Source organism: Salvelinus namaycush, chromosome 23 (genome assembly GCF_016432855.1).
Source record: "Salvelinus namaycush isolate Seneca chromosome 23, SaNama_1.0, whole genome shotgun sequence".
NCBI classification, from domain to species: Eukaryota; Metazoa; Chordata; class Actinopteri; order Salmoniformes; family Salmonidae; genus Salvelinus; species Salvelinus namaycush.
This window is the reverse complement of record NC_052329.1, coordinates 41,149,476-41,173,140: the sequence shown is the minus strand read 5'-3', so window position 1 is coordinate 41,173,140 and position 23,665 is coordinate 41,149,476. Positions and strand designations below refer to the sequence as shown.

Sequence of the window (23,665 nt, the reverse complement as noted above, 5' to 3'; positions counted from 1 at the left end):
CCCCCTCAAATTAGATTAGTGCTAAAGTTGTGTACATTTGATCAGATCGTTCTCATGTTTGGCGAACATGTCGAAAATCAGCGGGTGCTTTTTAACGAGCTGCAAAACAAGGCTGGTTGCTGCTGTAATGATGGCGAAGGCTCAGACCCGCGCTCTCACATTGTGCCTGTTACACGGTGTGAAAACAGACCTAGGGTCTAACCTACATCACGTTACACCCGATACTGCACTGCTGAGGAGCAGCAAGACGAGACGGGTGCACATTGCATGCCGAAATGCAGCCGGCCAAATTGCCGGGGCCGCACGCACAAATGAATACTTAAAACCTTTTGCGTGTTGTGAAATGAATGGCATGTTCGAAAACCGGACTGATGTACTCCTCATAGTTGGCCAGCTATGACGTTATGTCACTACCTCAGTGAGGTCTTTTGAAACCACACGGTGCTCTCCAAGGAGTTTCACTGTTGAGTCTCTCAGAGGGTTATAGTGAGCATAAACAACACAGTGGGATGGGAGACTTGGTTTCCGTCCAGCTGTTCCTCCCCTGGTGTGAGAGGAGGAAGAATGCTCTCCTCCCTGTCCGTCCGTCTGTCTGTCTATATGTCTGGCTGGTCTTTCATGTGTGGAGACCCCCAGGGGAGCTGTACCTGAGAACAGCATAAGTCTGCCTGCTGCACGGACAGGCCTTGGATCAGCCTGGGTCGTGTTCATTAGGGCACGCAACGGAAAGTGTTTTGCAACGGTACACGAAAAGTAGCATCGCTTATTGGACAGGTGCAGGTTGTTACCTCCCTGTTTCAGTCTGGTTTCTTCTGTTTGGTGCCTAATGAACACATCCCTGGGCTGGGTTGGCTACAGAGAACCAACATGGTTACAGAACATGCTTACTGCCCTAATTATGACATTGTAGATTTTCCGTTTGGTGCACTTTCTTTTTTGTAACCATAATAGAAACACTCCAATATAAGATATGTTCCTTTTTCTCCCTTTGTATCGTATTGTACCTCGCTCCTCCTTACACCTATGTCATCCTCCCATCCATAAAATTCTGAAAATGCTTGGCCGTAATATTTTCGCCGGCATGTTACTTTTAAAGTCAAAGGGGCAGCTCCCTTTTCATCATGGCAGAGGCAGCCGGGAATATTCAGCGCGCTGCAGATGTTCATGAATAATGTCTACGACCAAACCCCTGGCACGGGGGAAAGGGGGGAGGATAAGGGGGCCAAGGGGGGTGAGGCGAGAGGGGGAGCAGGAGGGGCCAGATGAATTACACGTAGGGGGGATCTGACAGGCGACTCCGAAGCTTTGTGATCATTCCAAAGTTCCAATAATCTCTCTCACCTTCTCCATCTCCCCTGTAATGAAAGAGAATAGGTGATTGCACCTCGGGCTATGTTCCCCGGTTAATGACTCCTCCAAAGGCAGAGACCGGCCAAGGAAAAAATGAACTTTGAATGAGCGGCGAATTGGCTCTGACAGTGTGATAGACCGTGACACAGATCCTGTAGCAAAACAGACGTGGGCCTAATTGATTATCAATATTTTAAGCAAAGTGATGAAAATAAGCATTAAGAGATGAGAAAGGGGAGAGAGAAGGGGGTCTGCTCGGGTGCCTTAGAGGGGGCCTCGTTTGGCACATTTCTACCCCTCTCTCTCTCTCTCTCTCTCTCTCTCTCTCTCTCTGCCGTTCCTCTCTCTGCCTGTCTCTCTCTCTCATTCACTCTCTTTCCCTTTTTTTCCTCTCTGCCCTGCTCTCTCATTCTTTCTCTCTTATTGTTTCGCTCTTAAGAACATACGTAATAGCGGTACCTGAAACCGCGAGGCAGAACACATCTCTCTCGTTAGAAAGATCTTCTAACGATGTGTTTTAGATATTCTGTCTCTCTGCTCTCTTCTCTGTGTTAGCCTGTAGTGTTCAGTGGAGCGTGGTGTCCTTGCCATTTGTAGTCCAGGGGCCACGTCCATCCTCGTCTCTCTCCTTCTCCAGAGGGCTTTGGAGAAACACACACACACACACAACCACACACACACACACACACACACACACACACACACACACACACACACACACACACACACACACACACACACACACACACACACACACACACACACACACACACACACACACACACACACACAGGCCCAGAGGACCACCAAGTCTCCACCTCCTTTGTCCTCCATGTTTGTTATCTGATATCAACAGTCTTGCTGAGTCCTATTGAGACTACACAGGGTCCGGGTCTCCCTCTTTTCTCCTTCTAAGTGGCCGCCCTCCTGATTCGCCTTGTGTCGGCCGGCCGATTAGCGCCCCGAGTTTGCGTTTCATGTGCGGGGGTCCGGCTCAAGCCGCGAGTCTCCGTCTTCTCGCCCACTCAGTCACAATGAGATCCTGCGCCGTCTTTCAGCGCGGATACCCAGCCTATTATTCTCCATTCATCACATCAGCACTCTCACCACACACCGACTCAGGAACACACACCCTACTACACACTCGTATACTCCCCACCTACCACACACCGTGCACATGCATGCACACACACCCTTTCCCACCCATGTGCACAATGATATCCATACACACACACGCGCGTGTATTCTACCACACACACACACACACACACACACACACACACACACACACACACACACACACACACACACACACACACACACACACACACACACACACACACACACACACACACCAACGCACACACACACACACACACAGACACATATTCTTTGCGGAAATACACAAGCGCACTTATTAACACCCCATACTTAAATATAAACACAGCATGTTGGACATGCATTGTGTGCCCCCCCTCTCCCGTCCTTCCCTCCTCCTAAATCCCAGCAGTGGACCAGTTCAAAGAGGCAGACTCCTGCCACAGGAGGGGGAGGGAGGGAGGGAGGGGGCGCGCGCAGCATGGGGGAAATGGAAGGGGGTAGAGACGGATGAGGGAGGAGTGGGAGAGAGAGAGAGAGAGAGAGAGAGAGAGAGAGAGAGAAATACGCCAAGGGAGGAAGACAATGGCAGAGGAGAGTGATAAAAAAGACCTGGTGAGGAATGGAGGTGGAGAGGTGTCATCCAGTGCCCCAGTCCTCGTGAATATTTCACTCTGTGATATCTGCGTTATGGCTTTTCTTCATAAAGCCCTTTGAGGACCTTGTGTTCAGCAAGGCACTTCTATGTGCCCTGTTTGGCCTAGTGGGAGTGAACTCTGGTTGGCTATTCAGTAGTAAGTGTTTGTGTTTGACACCTCAGGGCTATTTACGGTCCACAAGGTCATCTCACCCTGACTCCAACCTGACCGTGAGAGGCCTGTGGCCCTCCATGCCTTTCCCATAAGTCCTTTCTCTGACTGAAGGTGTTTTATCCAAAAGGGCAGCAGTGAAACTGTGGAATTATGGGAAATCTTTGCTCTTTGGTTGTGGAGAGGAAGGTTGTGGGCCTGCTGTGCTTCTCTGACCTGAACCACACACACACACAATCTTCTCTCACACACTTTGAACACCCCTGTGACCATGTGAAGTGAACCCCCTATCCCTGCTGTGCAATGTTCTGGCCCCAGGATAGTAGACTCGAACCCCCGCCTCAGTAACCCATGCATGGGGGTCACGTGTGCCTAGGCTGCTGGGTGCTCCCGGGACCTAGGAGGGTCAGTGGAGGTCCATGGTGTAGCTGGGTGGGTGAAGGCCTGCTGTGGCCCAGGACGGGGCCTCTACCACCCCAGGATCCTCACCTCCTCTCTGGGCACAGAGCAGCTCCAACAGCCTCCAATCCAGGCTCACCACAGCCCATAGACAAAACAGCAGCATAGTCCAATCGGACAAAGCAGGCAGAGCCTAAGATGTCTCATGTGGATGTGGAAAGTGAAAACTAGTCGCTACCGTCTCTACCAAGCTGTCGACCTTAAACCTCATGATTCATTCTGATTATTAATGAGAAAATCATCTGTAGTCTCACATTCTGAGCCGAGAGACAGTTTGTTTCTTCTCTCCCTCTGACGGAAATGCGTAAAAAGCGTTTTTTGGGGGGGGGGAAATGTGTTGTCTGATTCCGAAAGGGGTGAACACGTGCTTCTACGCACCCCTCATATCACCCAACCCCCCTCCCACTCTCAGCTTGATTGGCATCTGTTGAAAATCGAGATTGAAAAGAAAGGGAACAAACGGCTCTTCCTCATCACCGCAAATTGTTTTCAATTAATTGGATTTCTCATCAGCCTGAAGAACTCTGGTTTTATTACGAGCCTCCTCAGTGAGACGAGTGTAATTTCTCTGATTGTGCCTCTTCCCCTCCCGTAGTCTGACAGTCAGGCTGCGTCCCAAATGCCACCCTATTCCCTACGTAGTCCACAACTTTTGAGCAGGGGCCCAAAGGCACCCTATTCTCTATGTATGGCGCTGCTGTTGTGCACTAGGGTGATCCATCATCAGGATGGGACAGAACCAGTGTGTATCCTCGTAATTGAAGCTTTTCTAAGAATATAGCAGGAAACACGGGGAATAAAGCAGCCTCTGAGAAGGGAGACGATTGTCAATGAATAATTGATTGAATTGGTAAGATATCTCGTTCTAATTGTTTTGTTTGTTAATATTTCATGGGCCGTCATTACATTCTCTTGATAGTAGATCGGAGGCCACGGCTGGATGGCAGGCCGTGTGGTTGGTTCGGTGTCTGCCCTCCCTTTTCAGGGGTGTATTCACTGGGAACCAAACAGAATCAAATGGGACGTAACATGGAGGGACCTCCCTGAATTTGTCCCTATAAAAACTCCTTGTGTTTCTAGTGCAAAACGTGTTCTGTTGCAAAACGTTTTGCCACACTGTGTACTAATAATACATCCCCCAGGTTTTTGTTCGTACTTTCTATTTACTGTCGAAAACATGAAGTAACTGTTTCAGTCAAAGGGACCTTGTATGTTATTGTCCATTTTAACTTGTGTTTTTACCACGTTTCTCTGAAAGCTTTTCCACCCACCTATTGTTCAACTGTTCAATTAAATTAATGCACCGGCCTGATTTCCCTGTTCAGAATTATGCCTTACAAGGTGTACACGGACTGGTTTTAATAGGACTACATGCACTTAAGCCCCGCCGCACGTACACACACACACACACACACACACACACACACACACAGCGGCCTCTGGCATTCTCGTCTGTTACTATGGCACACAGTATCCTGTGCCACCTAGTGGCAGATAGTGGCAGTGCCCTGGTGAGAAATGCTTCACCTCTTGCCCTCATTATTCCTAACTGTGACACGATCTGCATTCTAGTGCTAAAGGAAGCCTATAGAGGCCACGGGGGTTGCATTTCATTTAATGGCTGATCATTTTATCCCTTCATCCTTTTCACTTAAATCCATCTCTCTCGTCTCCTGGCCTGTGGACGAATGAATGAATGAATGAATGAATGGATGGGTGTGTGTGTGTGTGTGTGTGTGTGTGTGTGTGTGTGTGTGTGTGTGTGTGTGTGTGTGTGTGTGCGTGTGCGTGTGTGTGTGTGTGTGCGTGTGTGTGTGCATGTGTGTGCATGTGAGCATGTGTGTGTGCGTGTGAGCATGTGTGTGTGTGAGCATGTGTGTGTTTGTATACGTGCCTGTGTGTATACGTATGTGTGTCTGCACTGTGCAGGTTGCCTGGCTGTGGCTCACTGTAAAGTGCATTCCTGATTCAAAGGGACATTTTTCCAATCGCGCGGTGCTGCTGCTAATATTATGTTTGTCGTTGGGCATAAGGTTGATTTATCATGCGTCCTCTCCTCCTGACATTCAGATTCCCTTTGATTGGCGGGTGGATAACAGGAACCCCCCTCCTCTCCATACACACATATGCACCCACGAACACACATGCACAAATTCACATACAGTATGCACACACACACAGACAATCACACACACAGACATCGACACACACACTAGGGATGCGCGGATTGACTCATAACCCGCAGTTCTCGCGGTTATAACCACTGGGCGGGCGGGTTTGGGGTCATGAAATATTGTGTGGATGAAGGGCGGGTGAGTGGCGGGCGGGTTGAATTAAGCAATAACAATGCATTATAAAATCCATAAATGTAGAATTGTTGTGCAATTCAGATCTATAGGCTACAATGAGGTTTTTCTTTCATCATTTTTATCTGGTGTTAGTGCATAAGCCTAAGCTTTAGGGCCAAGTGTACGTACGTCAAATACACGCCAATTGCCAAATGCTTTTGAGCAGAAAAAGTTAACTTCGATCCATGAGGCAAAAAGGACAGTTTAATTCAAAAAGAGAAAAGCTGTGAAAGTAAAGAGAAGGAAGGGCCTGAACAGTAGCCTAATGATTGGGAAAGATGTTATGTGTGATGATCGTGAGACGCTATACAAATTCGACAGTCACAAAACGGGGACTTCAAATATGGCACGTCAAGGGAACTGTCCTGATATATATATTTTTTTATTGAACCTTTATTTAACTAGGCAAGTCAGTTAAGAACAAATTCTTATTTGCAATGACGGCCTACAGATGGGTTAAATGGAATAGTAACTGAAATCTGGACACCGACTGTAGACCTATAACTTCTCACAAAGTCTTACATAATTTTAACTCCGACAGAATTAAGAAGTTGTTGCAGTCAAATGAAACAACAAATGTACATTTTGACTCAAGAGGAGTGGAGAAATATGATTTATTTATTTCAGCATCTTGAGAGAATGAATGTGCGGTTAGGGACCGTCTGTAAAGGTGCTATCTTTATCAGCGTCATAAAAGCTGATAGTATTTCAACCATATGAAATAAGCTATGCATCCAAGACAAACTGAAATCTCATCAGAAACATGTTGAGTCGTTTTCACAGCTTTCAATTCCCTTAAAACGGTCAAACTGATTTTGCACAGAAAATCTTTCACATTTTTTGGTGGGGTTATTACATTTTCTCCCCGGTCCCTAAACACATTTGTTGCGAGTGAGAAGCAGAGGTTAAAGAACAAACTTTACCGATGTCAACTAGATTGAAGATTTAATTCGATCGATTTATGACATATTTTCTGGTGAGCAAGGGTTTGTTTCGTCTTTTAGGGCAGGGGTGTCAAACTCATTCCATGGAGTGTCTGCTGGTTTTTGTTTTTGACCTAGACAACCAGGTGTGGGGAGTTCCTAACTAATTAGTGACCTTAATTCATCAATCAAGTAAAAGGGAGGAGCTAAAAAACCCAGACACACCGTGGAATGAATTTGATTAGTGTTCTAGGGTAGCAAGTAATGACAGAAAATAAACTGCATGTTTCTAATTAAAGACAAGTTGACCAAGAAATAGCCTACTAAAATGTTGGAAATTATAATCAGAAAAACAGGCCTATCTAAATAAGGCTTAAAAAATATATATTTTTCTCTCTACAGAGCATTTTCTATATTTTCAGGTTAGGGTCGGGTGCGGGCCTTTATTAGCCGAATGCGGATGGGTTATTAGTAATTGCGGGGGAACAAATAGCTGACCCGCGCGTCACTAACACACACACACCCCTACCCACACATCCATAACATGTTGAGGAGTGGGTAATACGCAGAAGCTGACTTGTTTTTCTATTTCACAGTCAGATCAGTTGCTTCTCTCTGCTTTTCTATCCTTTTGTATCCCACTGTTTCCCCATTTTGGTTTTGATACTATTATTCTGTGTTGTTCCGCAGGACTTATTGAGCTGTGTGAGTAGACCAGAAGTTCTGTTTGCATTTCCTAGGGGTTCTTCCAGTGTCGTCTGTAGTTTGCAAATGAGCTCTTCCTCCAAGCTACTCCCTCGCTCCATCCACTCCTCTATCTATTCCCTCCAACCACTCCATTGTTTGCGTTGATTTCCTCCAGTCCCTTCTCTCATTAACTTATCTGTGGGCTGCATCCCAAATGGCACCCTACTCCCTATGTAGTGCACTACTTTTTTCCTTTTTTTTTTTTACAAGAGCCCTGGTAATGGGTCCTGGTCAAAAGGTTGTGGTTATGGGCCCTGGTCAAAAGTAGTGCACTACATAGGGAATAGGGTGCCATTTGGGACACACGCCGTGTCATGTAGCCTAGCTGTAGGTGCTCGGGTGATGTATGTGATGTGAATGGGGTGTTAGAGGGGGTTTATAGAGCCCTGTTGGGGGTGGGGGGAAATCGTCACTGTGATCAAGAGGGAAAGGGAGCGAGCTCAGCTCCTTGCGGGGGGAGACTTTTTCCTCATCTCTCCATTTCTCTTTTCCTCCCTCTCTCTCTCTCCCTTTCTACCTGCACTTCGGTTTACTGGAAAATAAGCCTTCTGTGGAGATGAGGTAAAAGCGATGGATGGTGTTCCCATCTGATTAGTTAGTCAGTGTAGATCAGTCTAAAATTCCTTCCCTCTCCCCCTCCTTACCACTACCTCCACCACCACCACTAATACTACCAGCAGTAGTAATAGTAGTAGGTTGCATCCTAAAAGGCACCCTATTCTCTCTTTAGTGCACTACTTTGGGGCCCTGGTCAAAAGTGGTGCACTACTTAGGGAATAGGATACCATTTAGGATGCAACCCTAGTAGTAGTAAAACCCCTGCTTCCGGGCGCCTGATGGACCAGTGAACTTACAAACGAGAGGGAAATGTAGAGGAGACCTAGCGGGGTGTGAGGGGGGAAAGGGTTGGACTGGACTTCTCTAAGGGGTTGGGGGCTGGAGGGGATAGAGGTGTGTGTGTGTGAGGCACACAGGCATGCAGGGGAGGCGTAGCCCACCCTCCCGTCCCCCTGTCTGTCTGCCTTCGGTGGGCGCGGCGCTCTAAAGCGGAGCCCCTTCTCTTCACACGGGGGTGTTTGATTTTGATATTCAGGCCTGAGTAATTAATCACAGAGGAGCAGGATGAGCTTTGTTTGGTTTGATTGGGAGGCCTGGGGCTGAAGGGGAGAGAGAAAGAAAGCGAGAGCGCTGGTGCTCAGGGAAGGAGGGATGTGATTGAAGAGGATAGGTAGAGGGGTGAGGATGCTGGGGTAAGAGGGCTAGAGTTGGGTGTTTTTGTAGACCGTTTGAGTAGGAGTGTGTGGGGGGGCTATGCCTCTGAGCCCTGCTCTAAGGAAGATTTTCTCTGCCAGCGAGTAACCGTCTCATTTACTCTTAATAACGGTAACCTCCAACCTCACACACACACACACACACACACACACAAAACTTATTTTCCTGTGTGTCTCTCTCTAATACATGCGTACACATACATCTTTCTCCCTCACACACACAGTGTGTCTTTTTATGCCTGTGTCAAATAACACAGGTGTTTGAAGGTATTCAAGGTAACGGTGTCTTCCTCGCAGGTAAACCAGAATAAGAACAGACTGATTTGAATACCTAGAATCCACTTCCTCTGCTTACTACACCGTAAAAAAAAAAAAAGTCATATCCAACGCTGTTTATTGTTCGCCATAATTAAATGCTTAAGAGAAATTGATATGCCGAGGCACAACATTTGAGTGGGCCGCCGCATCTTTCTCAGGCAATTCATCAGCGATGTTGACTCGGTTCCTTCTTCACTCAGGCGATTTCCCCCAATAATGAAGATGTTAGCAGAGATGAGAAAAGATAGTGCTCGCGTATGGCAGGGCTATCAATATGGACTGTAAATTAATTACGATTCTGTTGCAGCACATCATTTGTTTCCAAAGCATTAGCGTCTCCGACGAGCCACTGGGTTTTATTGCTATAGTTGATGAGTGAGCGGTGTAAAATTGACTCTCCAATAACATTACACTTAATGAGTTTAAACTTTTCCAAAATCCGAGAAAAGAGGACAGAGAGAAGGGGAGAGGAGAACACAAACTAATATGAAATGAATGTGGGTGTACCGTGTTTGTTTGTGAGTGCATACAGTATGTGGAAGTAGAGCGAACAGGTCTTTGTGTGACTGCGTATGGATGGACTAGGGGTTTGTTTAGGTGTGTGTGTGTGTGTGTGTGTGTGTGTGTGTGTGTGTGTGTGTGTGTGTGTGTGTGTGTGTGTGTGTGTGTGTGTGTGTGTGTGTGTGTTCGCGCTCGCGTGATGCAGGCCACAAGTTCTCCCTGTGACTCCTCGTCTGCCGTCGTTGTTTAGTAATTGCCGTAAACAAAACGGCCGTCACACTCGTACATCGGCTACTTAACTCAACAGCCACAGTCTGATGTGGCCGACGTTCTGCCTCTTTAGCACTATGACTTAGCTTGAAATGGCTGCTAACTTACCTAATCCTTCCAAGTGACCACCTCCCTTCCATCACCACCAGCCCCTGAGTGAGACAGACAGGAGGGTAAGTGAGACAGAGAAGTGAAGTGAAAAAAAGACTGAAAGAAGTGAGACAGTGAAGAGTGATTTATTTTCTGTTTCTGCTTGTTTGTCTGTCTCCCCCCTCCAGCCCTTTACTTGGTTCTCTTATCCTTCTGCTTTACACACTCTCTCCCTGTTTCTCTCTCTCTCTCCCCCGCCCTCCCTTCCTCCCTCCCTCCCTCTCTTCTCTCTCGCTCTCCCTCTTCCTCCATCTCTCCAGTATACTGCTCGGGGCGATAGCACAAAATCAAACTGTTTATCCATCTCTCATCTCCGCGCTGCCTCCAGGGGATCCGGCCCCCACAAACAATGAAAGTCGGTCCTCACAACGGAGCCAGATCCTATTTAATTACATCAATAAGGAGAGCTACTGGAAAAACATTAATACAACCTTAGTACATCCTTACCTCGCCACTGTTATATATCCAACACACTGGTAATGTACAGTCGTAAACAACAGCATACACACGGCCAGATATACGCCATATAAATAGATATATGGGGAATATCTGTAGGGCGTATAGGGATCATTATTGGAGGTATATTTCTTTGTCTATTAGGGACTCCAGTTCATCGTTGCCTTCCTGGCAATTCCGTGACGGGGACTTTGATTAAATTAGTTCATAATAAAACAAAGTGTTGCGGACGGCAGAAGTCTTTCACTTCATTTACGCTTCATTCCGTCTCGGCTGGAAGGGCCGAGGAGAAGAGAGAAGGGGATGAGAATTGCGGGCTCTGTTGAAATACAATTGTGATTATATGTGTAATTGCAGCTCGAGGGGCCTCGGGGCCCAAAGAGCTATGTAGTGACGCCGGGTCTATGTTTCATTCAAATCATCATCGAGGAACGGAGAGAGAGCGACAGAGAGAGAGAATAATACCCCCCAAAAAAGCCATGAAGGCCCTGGCTGCTGCATCCGATCCCGTCCTCCTCCTCTCCTCTGGCTGGATTAGCCGCAGCTCGTTAGCGTACTAAAATGTAATACTGCAAACATCAGGTGGAATTGGGCCGGCTCCATTATCAGCCTACAAGATGGATGGTGTGCATGGAGCGCCACACAAGGGGGCCGGAGGGGCGTGGGGGCTGCAATTTAGATTCAATATACTAGCAAACCAAGAGGCCCCCCAGATCTGATTTATCTCTTACGCTACGGCCAGTCGCTGTTTCTGAGCTGATTTCCTATTACTGCTCTGAGAGAACAATTCATTGGGATAACGCACAGGGTAAAAGCAAGGCCTGGGTGGCCCCCGAGACAGTAAGAAACCAGATCGGGGCGATAGGTTAATAGGTTTAAGAGGAACGATAAGCAATTAAATCTAAGGCCCGAGTTCAGTTATTAAATTCAAGAGTAAGATATTCAACTTAGAGAGAGGTGGGTTATTCAATGTAAGACTAAGCTAGCTAGGTCTCTATATTAAAAGTGAGAGAGGTTATCGTGTTTAGGGGTTTATCGGGTTAGGGAACAATGGAGAGAACACTCCTCCTTGATATAGATACACTGCTCAGCGACGTGTGCTGGTTATGTTGTTCGATAAAGAAATGTGCTATTTGCTCTGCTCATGAGGGTATCTCTCTCCTTTCCAGCCATAACAGATGAGGTACTGAAAGCCAAGAAGAGGAAGGACGAGGAGGCCAAGAAGATGAAGGTGAGCGTGGTCCATGTCATCAATTTAGTAGTGGAGGTGGTACTATAGGTGGACTGTGTAGCATGATGTACTACAGTACCCATAATGCTTTGTGTAACATCAATACATACTGGTGGTCTGCAGCTGAGTGGTGGTGATGGATGGAATGGCAGGTAGACAGGCGGATGGACCGGCACACAGACAGACCAGCGAGCAATTGTCAAACTTCTTTAGACGTGACTTACAGTGCCTTCAGAAAGTGTTCCCAAACCTTTTTCCACATTTTGTTGTGGGATTAAAATGTATTTAATTGTCACTTTTTGGTCAACGATCTACACAAAATCTACACTGTAATGTCAAAGTGAATGAAAAATTATAAAATCTGTAATAAAAAAAGTAAAACCATGAAAAATTAAACACTAATATCTTGATTAGATAAGTATTCTACCCGTTGAGTCAGTACATGTTTAGAATCACCCTTGGCAGTGATTACAGCTGTGAGTCCTTCTGGGTAAGTCTCTAAGAGCTTTCCACACCTGGATTGTGCAACATTTGCCCGTTTATTATTTTCTCATTTATTTTCATTTTCCATTTTCTGGTCTTTCCATATATTTTCATGCAGATGTAAGTTGAAACTGTAACTCAGCCACTTAGGAACATTCACTGTCTTCTTGGTAAGCAACTCCAATGTAGATTTGGCCTTGTGTTTTAGGTTATTGTCCTGTTGAAAGGGGAATTAATCTCCCAGTGTCTGGAGGAAAGCAGACTGAACCAGGTTTTCCTCTAGGATTTTACTTGTGCTTAACTCCATTCCGTTTATTTTGTATCCTGAAAAACTCCCCAGTCCTTAACGATTACAAGGCTACTCATAACATGATGCAGCCACCACTATGCTTGAAAATATGGAGCGTGGTACTCAGTAATGTCACTGTTTTAAAATCACACCCTGAGCGGTTTCACCATGAGAGGCTGAAAGAGCTTGACCATTCCAAAGCATCTGACCTTAACATTTCTGCCAGATTTCTAAAGGATGCTGCGGTATTTATCACCCCCTGTGTAACTCACATTGTGAATCTGTCTATTTAAGGGAATAAAGGGAATAAGTTAGATCATGGAAACTATCGGCATGTCTCAATCCTGTGTTCTCAAACCTATGTTCAAGCAGATTGCCAGTTATATTTCCTTGCATAACCTATTCTATGAGCTCCAATCTGGCTTCAGGAAATCCCATTCCACTGACACCTGCCTACTATATCTGACAGACCGCATAAGAAAGGAAGTAGACGGAGGGAAATTCTGTGGTATGGTTATGTTAGTTCTCCAAAAGGTGTTCGATACAGTGGATCGTGAGATTCTGTTAATCAAACTAAGAGCTATGGGCTTTAACAACTTAGCAGTAAAATGGGTCAGCTCTTACCTGCAAGGAAGAAAACAGATGGTGGATGTGGACGGGACCCTGTCTAAACCCAAAATCTTGAACTGCGGGGTACCCCAAGGGATTGTGCTGGGTCCACTTTTACTTATATTGTATATAAATTATGTGAATTCTGCCTGTACATGTGACCTTTTCCTATATGCAGATGATTCTGCACTGTTGGTTTCCCACAAAGACAAAAATGTGGTTGAGAAAGCCCTCAGTGCTGAACATCTGAATGTCAGTAAATGGCTATATGACAAAAAGCTGGAACTTCACCTTGGAAAAACAGAGTCCATCTTGTTCGGGTCCAAAGTGAAACTGAGGAAATCCCCAGATTTTAAGGTGGTAGTAGGTGACATAACATTATTTTGCTGCAACTACTAAGTATCTTGGATGTGTGCTAGATAACCATCTGACAGGGGACAGCATGGCGCAAAATGTTATCGCCAAAGTGAACCATAAAATTAGGTTCCTGGCTAGAACCTCCAAATATCTGGTATAGAATGCAATGGGGACATTGGCAGGGTCTCTTGTTCAGTGCCACTTCGACTATGCATGCTCTTCTTGGTACAATAGTGCCCTCAAGATATTAAAAAATCAATTGCAGACATCTCAGAACAAATTAGTCTGGATTATTCTTAAACTTCCAGCACTTACGCATCTTGACTATTCCCACTTTGAAAGGCTTAGATGGCTTAAAGTGGACGAAAGAGTCGCTCAGATAAAATTGTGTCTTGTACATAAGATTGTCCACAGTATGGTCCCCAGATACTTATGTAACTACTTTAACTTAGTAAGGGATAACCACAACTATTCAACTAGAAGGAGGGACTTAGATTAAACTTAGATTTATAAGTGGTATGGGGGTAACAAACATTTGTATACTCTGCTGCCATTCTTTGGAATAATCTTCTAAAGAATTTGAAACGTATAACCTCCATAGGTAGTTTCAAGTTCTCACTGAAAAAATTGCTAAATAGTAACATGTCTCAAAAGTGAGTAGTAAGGTTAAAGTAGGTGGCGGAGAGGGAAATGCCCAGGATAGCATATGGTCTGCCTTTTTGGTGCCTGTTGTTTAATATAATGTGATTGTCTTGTGTGTATATTAGGGATTGATTGTTTATATATTAAGGGTATGTGAGACAAGGAAGATGTACCTGTCCATAGTTGTTTATTAGGAACATTATCGGTTGCTGTGAAACAAACAAAAATTGTGTCTGTCGTTGTCTGTTGTCATTACAATTGCCGCCTAACCTTGTTGTATTCCCCCTTTCCTTCTTCAAAAGGACCCCAATGGAAATAAGCTGTTAAGCTTTATTGTGTTATCCTTGATGATTTCTTAAATTGAATGTGGAGGCGTCACTAGCTGGAGAGCCCTTATGTATGGATTTGAAAAATGGTCCAATAAATTCAATCAATCAATACCTTGAACGGTTTCCTGATCTTATTTAGGCTCGCCATACAAAGGACTGAAATACTTATTGACTCAAGACATTTCAACTTTTCATGTTTTATTTATTTTGTATTATACTGTACATAAATGCACTGTAATTTAAGATTTAAAACTACGACGTTTTCTCACAGAGTTGTAGGAAAATCTCTCTGCCCCATAACATAATGTACAAAATTACAGGAAATTTGCTTGAAAAATGCAACATTTTCTCTCCGATGCGAAGAGGCAGACCTTTAAAATGTTCCTTCCCAGTGCCCGAGACTTGATTCGTCTGGCCATGCATTGTATGCTATTTTTGTCTCACTCAAGTCGTATTCTGATTATAAGAGGGCCCCTGATGAATTTGCTATCACAAGAGGTCCCCGGCCCAAAAAAGTTTGAAAACCGCTGACATAGTGAATATGGTGCCATTTGGAAAGCAGACAGCATTTCGACAGACATTTTCAAATAAAGTCAGGAGCCATTTGCTTATGGAGCTACAGAAAGTGCTAGCGGTATTAAAAGGCTTCAGATGGGATAATGAAATTCAGTCAGTGACGTCCTGGTATTGGCCTGAAATGAATGAGAAAATGTCAGGGTCGTCAGGGTGCAGGTGGGGATGGCTTTGTGCGTGTTTGTGCTTCCGTCCGTGTAAGTGTGTGTATGTGTGTGCGGACGTAGCTAGCATTGAATTCATTACATTTCGCACGTATCTACCTCTACCATGTCTTTGAGAAACAAGGCATTTCATAGCATTACACCACACACACATACTGAAAACTTCCAGATTGCTGAAGGTGTTCAGTGTCATTATTGTCGAGTTGTGGTACATGACATGTTACCAGTGTCTTTACTTGGTTATGTACTGCTCCACATCCCTTCTTGAGAGTAATTCAAGGGGTTCGGTAACAGTAACGCACACACACACACACACACACACACACACACACAGTGGGAAACTGTGCATGACCTTTAAAGTTTGGTGACCTTTTAGCCAAATGAAAGCCCGGCCATCAGAAATTAATTAGCCCTGCAAACCTACTCTGGTCTTTCCTCCGTTGGCAGCGAGGACATAAATTAAATCGCTCTTTGTTTCGCCCTCATTTTTTGGTCTGTCATTCTCTCGTTCTATTTTTCATTTCTCTTGCTGCTTCGGCCCTCTCCTCCCTCTCTCCCCCTCCCCTTCTCGCTCTCTCTCTCCCCCTTCCCTCTCTCTTTCTCTCAGTGGAGACATTGGCAAAGTGTTGAGTAAGTGTGTGGCTCCGGGCTACGGTGCCGAGCTCCCAGTCAAGTAGGTTTCTTAAGCAGAGTTCACGCTGTAATCTCGCCTTTTTTGGAATCAATTGACCCCCCCCCAGCTCAAAGCCACTTTATTCCTCTCTCAAACTGTTCCTGTTTTATTAAGTAACGCGCTGTGCCTGCATAAGGCTGCGAGGCTTGGTTTTTTATTCCTGGTCCTCTTTGGGAGAGTGGACCGAAATAGTTGGGTGCAAAGTGTCTCATCAAAGCGCCCTCGTCGACCCAACAGCTGCTTTGGCTCTGACCTCGAAGACAGTGAGCTGGCGTTACACGGTCTACTGGCACCCAGCCCCGCTTCTCAATGGGCCACTAAACAGAGGAGGTGGGCCCGATGCTTATTAAACGCTGGGTCACCGGGGTCTCCCATGCACTCCCGCAGGGGCTCCTACAGATCAGCCCCGACAAGAAAGTTACCGCTTGAACCGCTAAGAAGAACAAAATGAAACCAAACGAGAGAGGGAGGACGAGAAGACGAGAACAGCCACCTACACTCCACTTCACAAATAGATTTACAAGTCCGACGGTAGTGGTACTAATCGAAGCCGTTCTCGATTCATGTGGAAGCTGTGATATGCACACTATTATTATATTATTACACACTGGCTGCCCCTGAGCAAAGTGGGTTTTATCAAGAGTGCATCCGGATCTATACTTGGCCCCATGGTCATAATTTAACAAAGTATTCTCAACTTGAAAGGGCTGTTACTTTTTCGTCTGTCGAAGGGAAAATACTAGAGTTGGAAAATGTAACTTGGGAAGAGAGAACCACTATGTATGTCTGCTGTATGTATTGCTGGCCTGACTGTTGTTTTAGCTGAGGAGTGTGATGCCACACACTAACACCAGGGTTCAGGCCAATGTGGTGTGAGGGCAAGACTGACTCTGTCAGTGGCTGTCTGTGGCCCCAGGTGTAGAAGGTTCCTCTATGCTCAGATGTAATGGCTGTGGTCCTCAACCCAGTGCTCACACACTCCAAAAAGTTGATGCATGTTTGAGAGAGGGAGAGAGTGAGGTGAGTGAGGTAATGAGTGAGGTAATGAGTGAGTGAATGAGTGAGTGAGTGAGTGAGTGAGTGAGTGAGTGAGTGAGTGAGTGAGTGAGTGAGTGAGTGAGTGAGTGAGTGAGTGAGTGAGTGAGTGAATGAATGAGTGGTTCCACACCACTAGCCCTCCTGATATGAAAAGGTGCAAATGAATCAGGTGTAGCGTGCATTATGTGGCAGAGAGATCAAACCCGGGCTCATTAAGACTGTTAATTCCCCTTTTCACGTGTATGGTTGTTCAGAGGAGCCGGTGGCAGAGGCTCTACCATCATGCAGTCAATATGGAAATGCATGTCAAATGCTTAATAACCTCAGCCATTTCCACACACAGCCATGCCACTTCAAAGCCAATACACCCAGAAGGCTGTCATCATCCTCGTTGTCGTTGGTGCATCTGAATCTTGTGTACGACTACATGATGTTGTAAAGGGTTGTAGTATTCCTGCGCCTATGCTGATGGTATTTAGGTATTTAAGTCATATGCACCTCTCTCTGTCCCCATCACCCCAAACCGCTGGCAGATTGGAAGATCATATATTTAATGAGACATGTAATAGCTTTTTAACCCATATCATTAGGAGGAATATATACTACGGGCTTGCTCTTTTCGCATTTAAACAAAATAACTGTTTCTTTAATTATGCTGTTTGTAGGATGGGTCACGGGTTGGGGTGTGTACCTGTCTGTGTGTGGCTGTGTTCTGGAATTAGATGGTGATTAAATATTCACCATCTCTCCCTGACCCTGCAGCCATTAACACCTCATCACCATTTAACTAGCTCTGTTGTCAATCACCAGCCCCATCCTAAAGAGGAAAATGTCTGGACTTCATCTCTGGCCTTGCTGAGTAGAACAGGAAAAAAAGCAAAGTAGCAAGGGAGGGAGTGGGAGAGAAAATGGACAAACCAAGAGATGCCTTTTCTTTTCCCGTTCTCCTATAGAGGAGAACAAGTACCCATATGGAGAAACTGGCATACATTTCATGTTCAAAGCATAGCTGTAATTAGAGTGCTGATTAGGGGTTAGCCTTGTCTGTGTCTCTGGTAGTAGGCCTATCTATCTGCATTCACTTGCAATGTTTTAATTAATATTTTGTTGAAGTCAGCCAGTGTGATTATGCCCCATTTAATAATGTGTAATACCCCGATTTGTTCCCTAGTCTACCATTCACATGTGCTATCATGCCTTACAATAAATGATGGGCTCCGTATTCTAATTAAAATTAATAAATAGGCTGCGGATAACAAGCTCTCCCAATCTTTATGTGCCTCAATTTGTATCTTTGGTGGTAATAAAAAAAAAATGGAAGTGAGAGGGGGGATTGGACATTGGACGCTTTAATATAATCTGCCTGCAAATTAAATTATTTGACCTCGAAAGCCTAACAATACAAACTCCTACCTGACTGCTGTTAAATATTTAGCACGCACCCTGTCATGAATACAAATGACGCGCAAATTAGAATCTACAGGCGTCTGACCCCGGTATCACACCCCGGGAGCGCGGGACTCGTGCTGCTTTAAATGTTTTAATTACCAGGCGGGCAGGAGGATCCTGCCACAGCACTTGAAGGACAAGCAGAGATATTCAGCACCTGGTAAACATCGGTGTTCATGTGTCGATTATCACCCTGCATGAAGTCTAATATGGGAGATACGCTGATGATGAGACACGGTGAATAACGTCAACGCATTGTCATTGCACTTGTCATTAGGCCTAATTCCATTTTGCTACTGTAGTCTATCCACTGTGGATTTATTTTCATATATATCGAGGGTATCTCCTGGATGCTCTGAGAAAGCTGACTGTATTTCTATTGTGCGCTCTGACAGAATATCATTCACAGTGATTTTGATCTAAGAAAATCTGGTTTGTATTGACCTGCTATCGATCCTGGGGTGGACTCATCACTTGTCGTTTAGTGGCAGTGCTCTGCGATGGATCAACTTATTTGTTGTGTTATTATGTTCACTGTCAATACAATAATGTCTTGAACATGTTGAGGAATATTGCACTGACAGTTAACCGGTTTTATGACTTATATTTGTTTCTTTGATTAAAAAGGTGAATAAATACTGCCTTATTTGGAGAGAGGCCAATAAATTACGCATTTATAGGCTACAGTAGATGTACATGTTTTAAATGCTGGCATTACAGAAACAAACTACTTTACAATGTCGTCGTCTATTAGCCTACTTACTCCAGCGATATTCTTTTCTCCTAAATTATGTTAGATTTGGAGTTGAATTGGTGTCCACCAGTCGAGTCAATGTCCTTCTTTCTTTTCTTCCCCCCTCTCCCCATTCAGGTTTGCTGTTAGGCTACCCCGCATTGAAATGATTAGTTATGCCTGGCTTGTAAGCAGTGAATCAGAGTTATGGACCCTGGGGAAATAAATTTGGCAGAAAATCAGTGTGAGAAGATTTAATTATCACGCGAGACCTTTTCCCTCAGTTGGCCCAGTGAACCCCAAAAACTCCCGCGCTGCTGCAGCCAAATGTGCGCGGGCGCCAGCCTTCTCCCAATTTGTTCCCGCGCATGGCGATAAGCCAAGCAATTACAGCTTTATTGATTTTTCATCACCGCAAATTTAAAGTAGATTTTTTTTCTCCCCCCCCCTCTTTGAAAAGTCATGGCGGGTGATTAAGTGAGGACCCCCCCTCTCCATCCCTCCCTCTGCGGTTCAGGGGAGAAGTGGAGCTGCGTGGCAAATTCTAATAACCCCGGGTCGACCCCTGTTGTTGTCGGATAATGGGATGCCACTGCTCGGCTCTCTCGCTATGGGACACCAGGGGACGCGACCAGACCAAACCAAACGTCAGTGCATGGAGGGGTATCTACCGAAATGTTTATTAACTTGCCCTGTGAATTAAAAAAATGAAGCAGCCCGCCAACACCTGTAGTAGCCTATTAGCCCACATTGTGCAGATATTGCGCGCGTGCCTCTGCTGTGCACACCACAGGTCAAGTGGACAGATGATTGACAGAACCCTTTCACCCGTGTTGATCACTAATCGTTTTACGGGTCACCCTTATCCATTACCCCTCTGTCTATGGAGTGATGTACTGTACCTTCAGAATGTCACCAAAACCACAGGAAAACATATTGATGTTGATACCGGGTTTGTCACTGTTTTAGAAATGTATTCCTCATTGTTGCTATTATTCAGACATTGAAAGTGAAATCATCTCAATTAAATTAATCTAATTCATATAATAATATGTTTATAACAATAAACAGATTGTCATTGATATTGATTGCTGCCCAGTAAAAGTATACAAGTCCATTATATTTCATAAGAATTTGAATAATTGGCTAGGTCACCCTTGTAATTAAGGTCTTCATAAAATTAAAGGTAAAAAAGTAGATATATATTAAACCTAAGAATGCCCTTGATTGTGATCTGAATGAGGTTTCATCTGACTGTGTGCCTTCAGAAAGTATTCATACCAATTGACATATTCCACATTTTGTTGTGTTTCAGCCGGAATTCAAAATGGATTAAATAGATTTTTTTTTCACCCATCTACACACAATACCCCATAATGACAAAGTGAAAACATGTTTTTAGAAATGTTAGCAAAATTTATTGAAAATGAAATACAGAAATATCTCATTTACATAAGTATTCACACCCCTGAGTAAATGCATGTTAGAATCACCTTTGGCAGCGATTACAGTGGTGAGTCTTTCTGGGTCAGTCTCTAAGAGCTTTGCACACCTGGAACGTACAATATTTGCACATTATTTATTTTTTTATTATTCAAGCTCTGTCAAGTTGGTTGTTGATCGTTGCTAGACAGCCATTTTCAAGTCTTGCCATAGTTTTCCAAGCCGATTTATGTCAAAACTGTTAACTAGGCCACTCAGGAACATTCAACGTCGTCTTGGTAACCAACTCCAGTGTATATTTGGCCTTGTGTTTTAGGCACTTGTCCTGCTGAAAGGTGAATTTGTCTCCCAGTGTCTGTTGGAAAGCAGACTGAACCAGGTTTTCCTCTAGGATTTTGATTGCTTAGCTCTAATTTGTTTATTTTTATCCTAAAATACTCCCTAGTGCTTGCCGATTACAAGCATACCATAACATAAAAAAGGAAAAGGGAAAAAAATTGAAATGATGCAGCCACGACCATGCTTGAAAATATGAAGAGTTGTACCCAGTGATATGTTGTGTTGGAATTGCCCGAAACATAACGCTTTGTATTCAGGACAAAAAGTTAATATCTTTGCCACATTTTTTGCAGTTTTACTTTAGTGACTTGTTGCAAACCTTGTCATTTCGGTTAGTATTGTGGAGTAACTACAATGTTGTTGATCCATCCTCAGTTTTCTCCTATCACAGCCATTAAACTCTGCAACTGTTTTAAAGTCACCATGCCGTAATCCCTGATCGGTTTCCTTCCTCTCCGGCAACTGAGTTAGGAACGACACCTGTATCTTTGTAGTGACTGGGTGTATTGATACACTATCCAAAGTATAATTAATAACTTCACCATGCTCAAAGGGATATTCAATATCTGCTTTTTTTAAATTTTGACCCATTTACCAATAGATACCCTTCTTTGAGAGGCATTGGAAAACCTCCCCGGTCTTTGTGGTTGAATCTGTGTTTGAAATTCACTGCTCGACTGAGGGACCTTACAGATAATTGTATGTGTGGGGTACAGAGATGTGATAGTCATTCAAAAATCCTGTTAAACACTATTATTGCACACAGAGTGAGTCCATGCAAGTTATGTGACTTGTTAAGCAAGTTTTTACTCCTGGACTTATATAGGCTAGCGATAACAAAGGGGTTGAATACTTATTGACTCAAGACATTTCAGCTTTTCATATTTAATTAATTTGTAAACATTTCTTAAAACATAATTCCACTTTGACATTATGCGGTATTGTGTGTAGGCGAGTGACACACAATCTCAATTTACTCCATTTTAAATTGAGGCTGTAACACAACACAACAAAATGTGGGAAAAGTAAAGGGGTGTGAATACTTTCTGAAGACACTGTAAGTGTGTATTGTGTGAGTGCTGTTGTATGGACCTCTGGAGGACAGAGTGGTAGGGCTTGTCTATGTCTGGACAGGGTCACACTCACACTGAGCAGTATGCAGGCGCAGGATGGCCAGGCTCTCTCACACACACGCACACGCACTGCTCTGCTGGGGGAAATCGCCCTGGGTGGCAGCCAGCCATGTGGCCCTCAAAAGTTTTTATCGTCAGACAGAGTTCATAAACGAGCCGGGGGGGGGGGGGGGGGGGGGGCATGTTTTCCAATCCTGTATAAAAGTGTTTGTAAATGTGTGTGTATAATATGTGTAGTTGCTATTGCTCCGGTCAGGTTTCAAGGTGGGAAAGGGGTTTCCCGGAACAGGGTGAAAGTGTGTGTGTGTGTGTGTGTGTGTGTGTGTGTGTGTGTGTGTGTGTGTGTGGGCGGGGGGCTCATTCGCACCTAATCATGATGTAACTGGTGGTCCCAGACCAGGCTGAAGGGGCTGTGGGGGACTGAGGGTGCTAGAGCAGACCACTACGGCTGGGATAGGGTGATACTGGGGGGACATGTAGAGGGGAAGGTTCACAGCCAGCGCCTCGCAGGGCCAGGGCCACCCCCAGACCTGGCATTGGAGGGCGAGAGGGTGTGAATGAGTGACTGGGCTGATGTAATGTGTCCTGTCAGTTTTCTCCTCAGATTCGAAAGCAGAGAGAAGGGAACCACAGCTTTATGGTTGTCATTCCTTCCAGGGGTTGTTTCATTTTAACTACGGAATATGTTGAATATATTGAAGAGTTAGAGTTCGATTTTCGTAGTTTAAAAAATCTGAAATGAAAATGGTGTAATCAAGAATCCAGGATATTGAGGAAAACTGACTTTCAAACGACACACACATAGACAGACTAGTTAGTTGAGTATCATCTATATTCACAATATACTTAGGTTAACAATACGCTTAGGTTGTTTAGGTAACGGTTTGGTCTACTGGGACACATACCTGCTTCAAATGACAATTGTATTGTCCCTTATCAAGTGGTCATTTGAAAATGGCCCCTTTTCACAACTGAAATAGGCACTCATCGTTCCTAAAGCCCAGTTGCTTGAATGCGTATGAGATCACAGTGTTTTTCTGTGTTTCTGTCGTAAGTCCGTCTCCTTCACTAAGGTAAAGTGCAGGGTGATGCCGGTAAGGTAATGTATTAAGTGTCTTTACCAGGCCCCCACCCAGACCCTTCACCATGTCCATGACATTTCGCTAGTTGAGACGGTCCAAAAGAGATCCTAAATCTGGCTACGTAGAACCAGCCAGAGCCTCCTTAGGTTTGGAGAGAGAGAGAGAGGCAGGAAAACAGGGGTGCAAAAAGAGAAAGGAGAAATCAATGATGTACCGAGGAGGAGGGGGGGGGTTTGGATGTGAACAAGGCTGTAGGTCACCAGTGTGTGTGTATATGTGTATACGTGTGCTTGTGTTGTTTGTAAATCTCCCTTCCGTTTTCCTGGATTCTTGATTACATCATTTTCATTTTAAAGAGCGCGCTCCAATTAAGTAATTAGTTGCCTGGGTGTTTATTT

General features: G+C 44.7%; 1 protein-coding gene across 1 annotated transcript in view; it reads left to right on the top strand.

Moving 5' to 3' along the window:
- The window catches only part of LOC120018691 (serine/Arginine-related protein 53-like), a 170,527-nt gene that overhangs the window by 130,522 nt on the left and 16,340 nt on the right, over window positions 1-23,665 (top strand). The window contains exon 7 of the mRNA XM_038961893.1: window positions 11,870-11,931. Coding sequence (XP_038817821.1) covers window positions 11,870-11,875 — 6 coding nt within the window. The 3' untranslated portion in view covers window positions 11,876-11,931. The remainder of the gene's footprint in view (window positions 1-11,869; window positions 11,932-23,665) is intronic.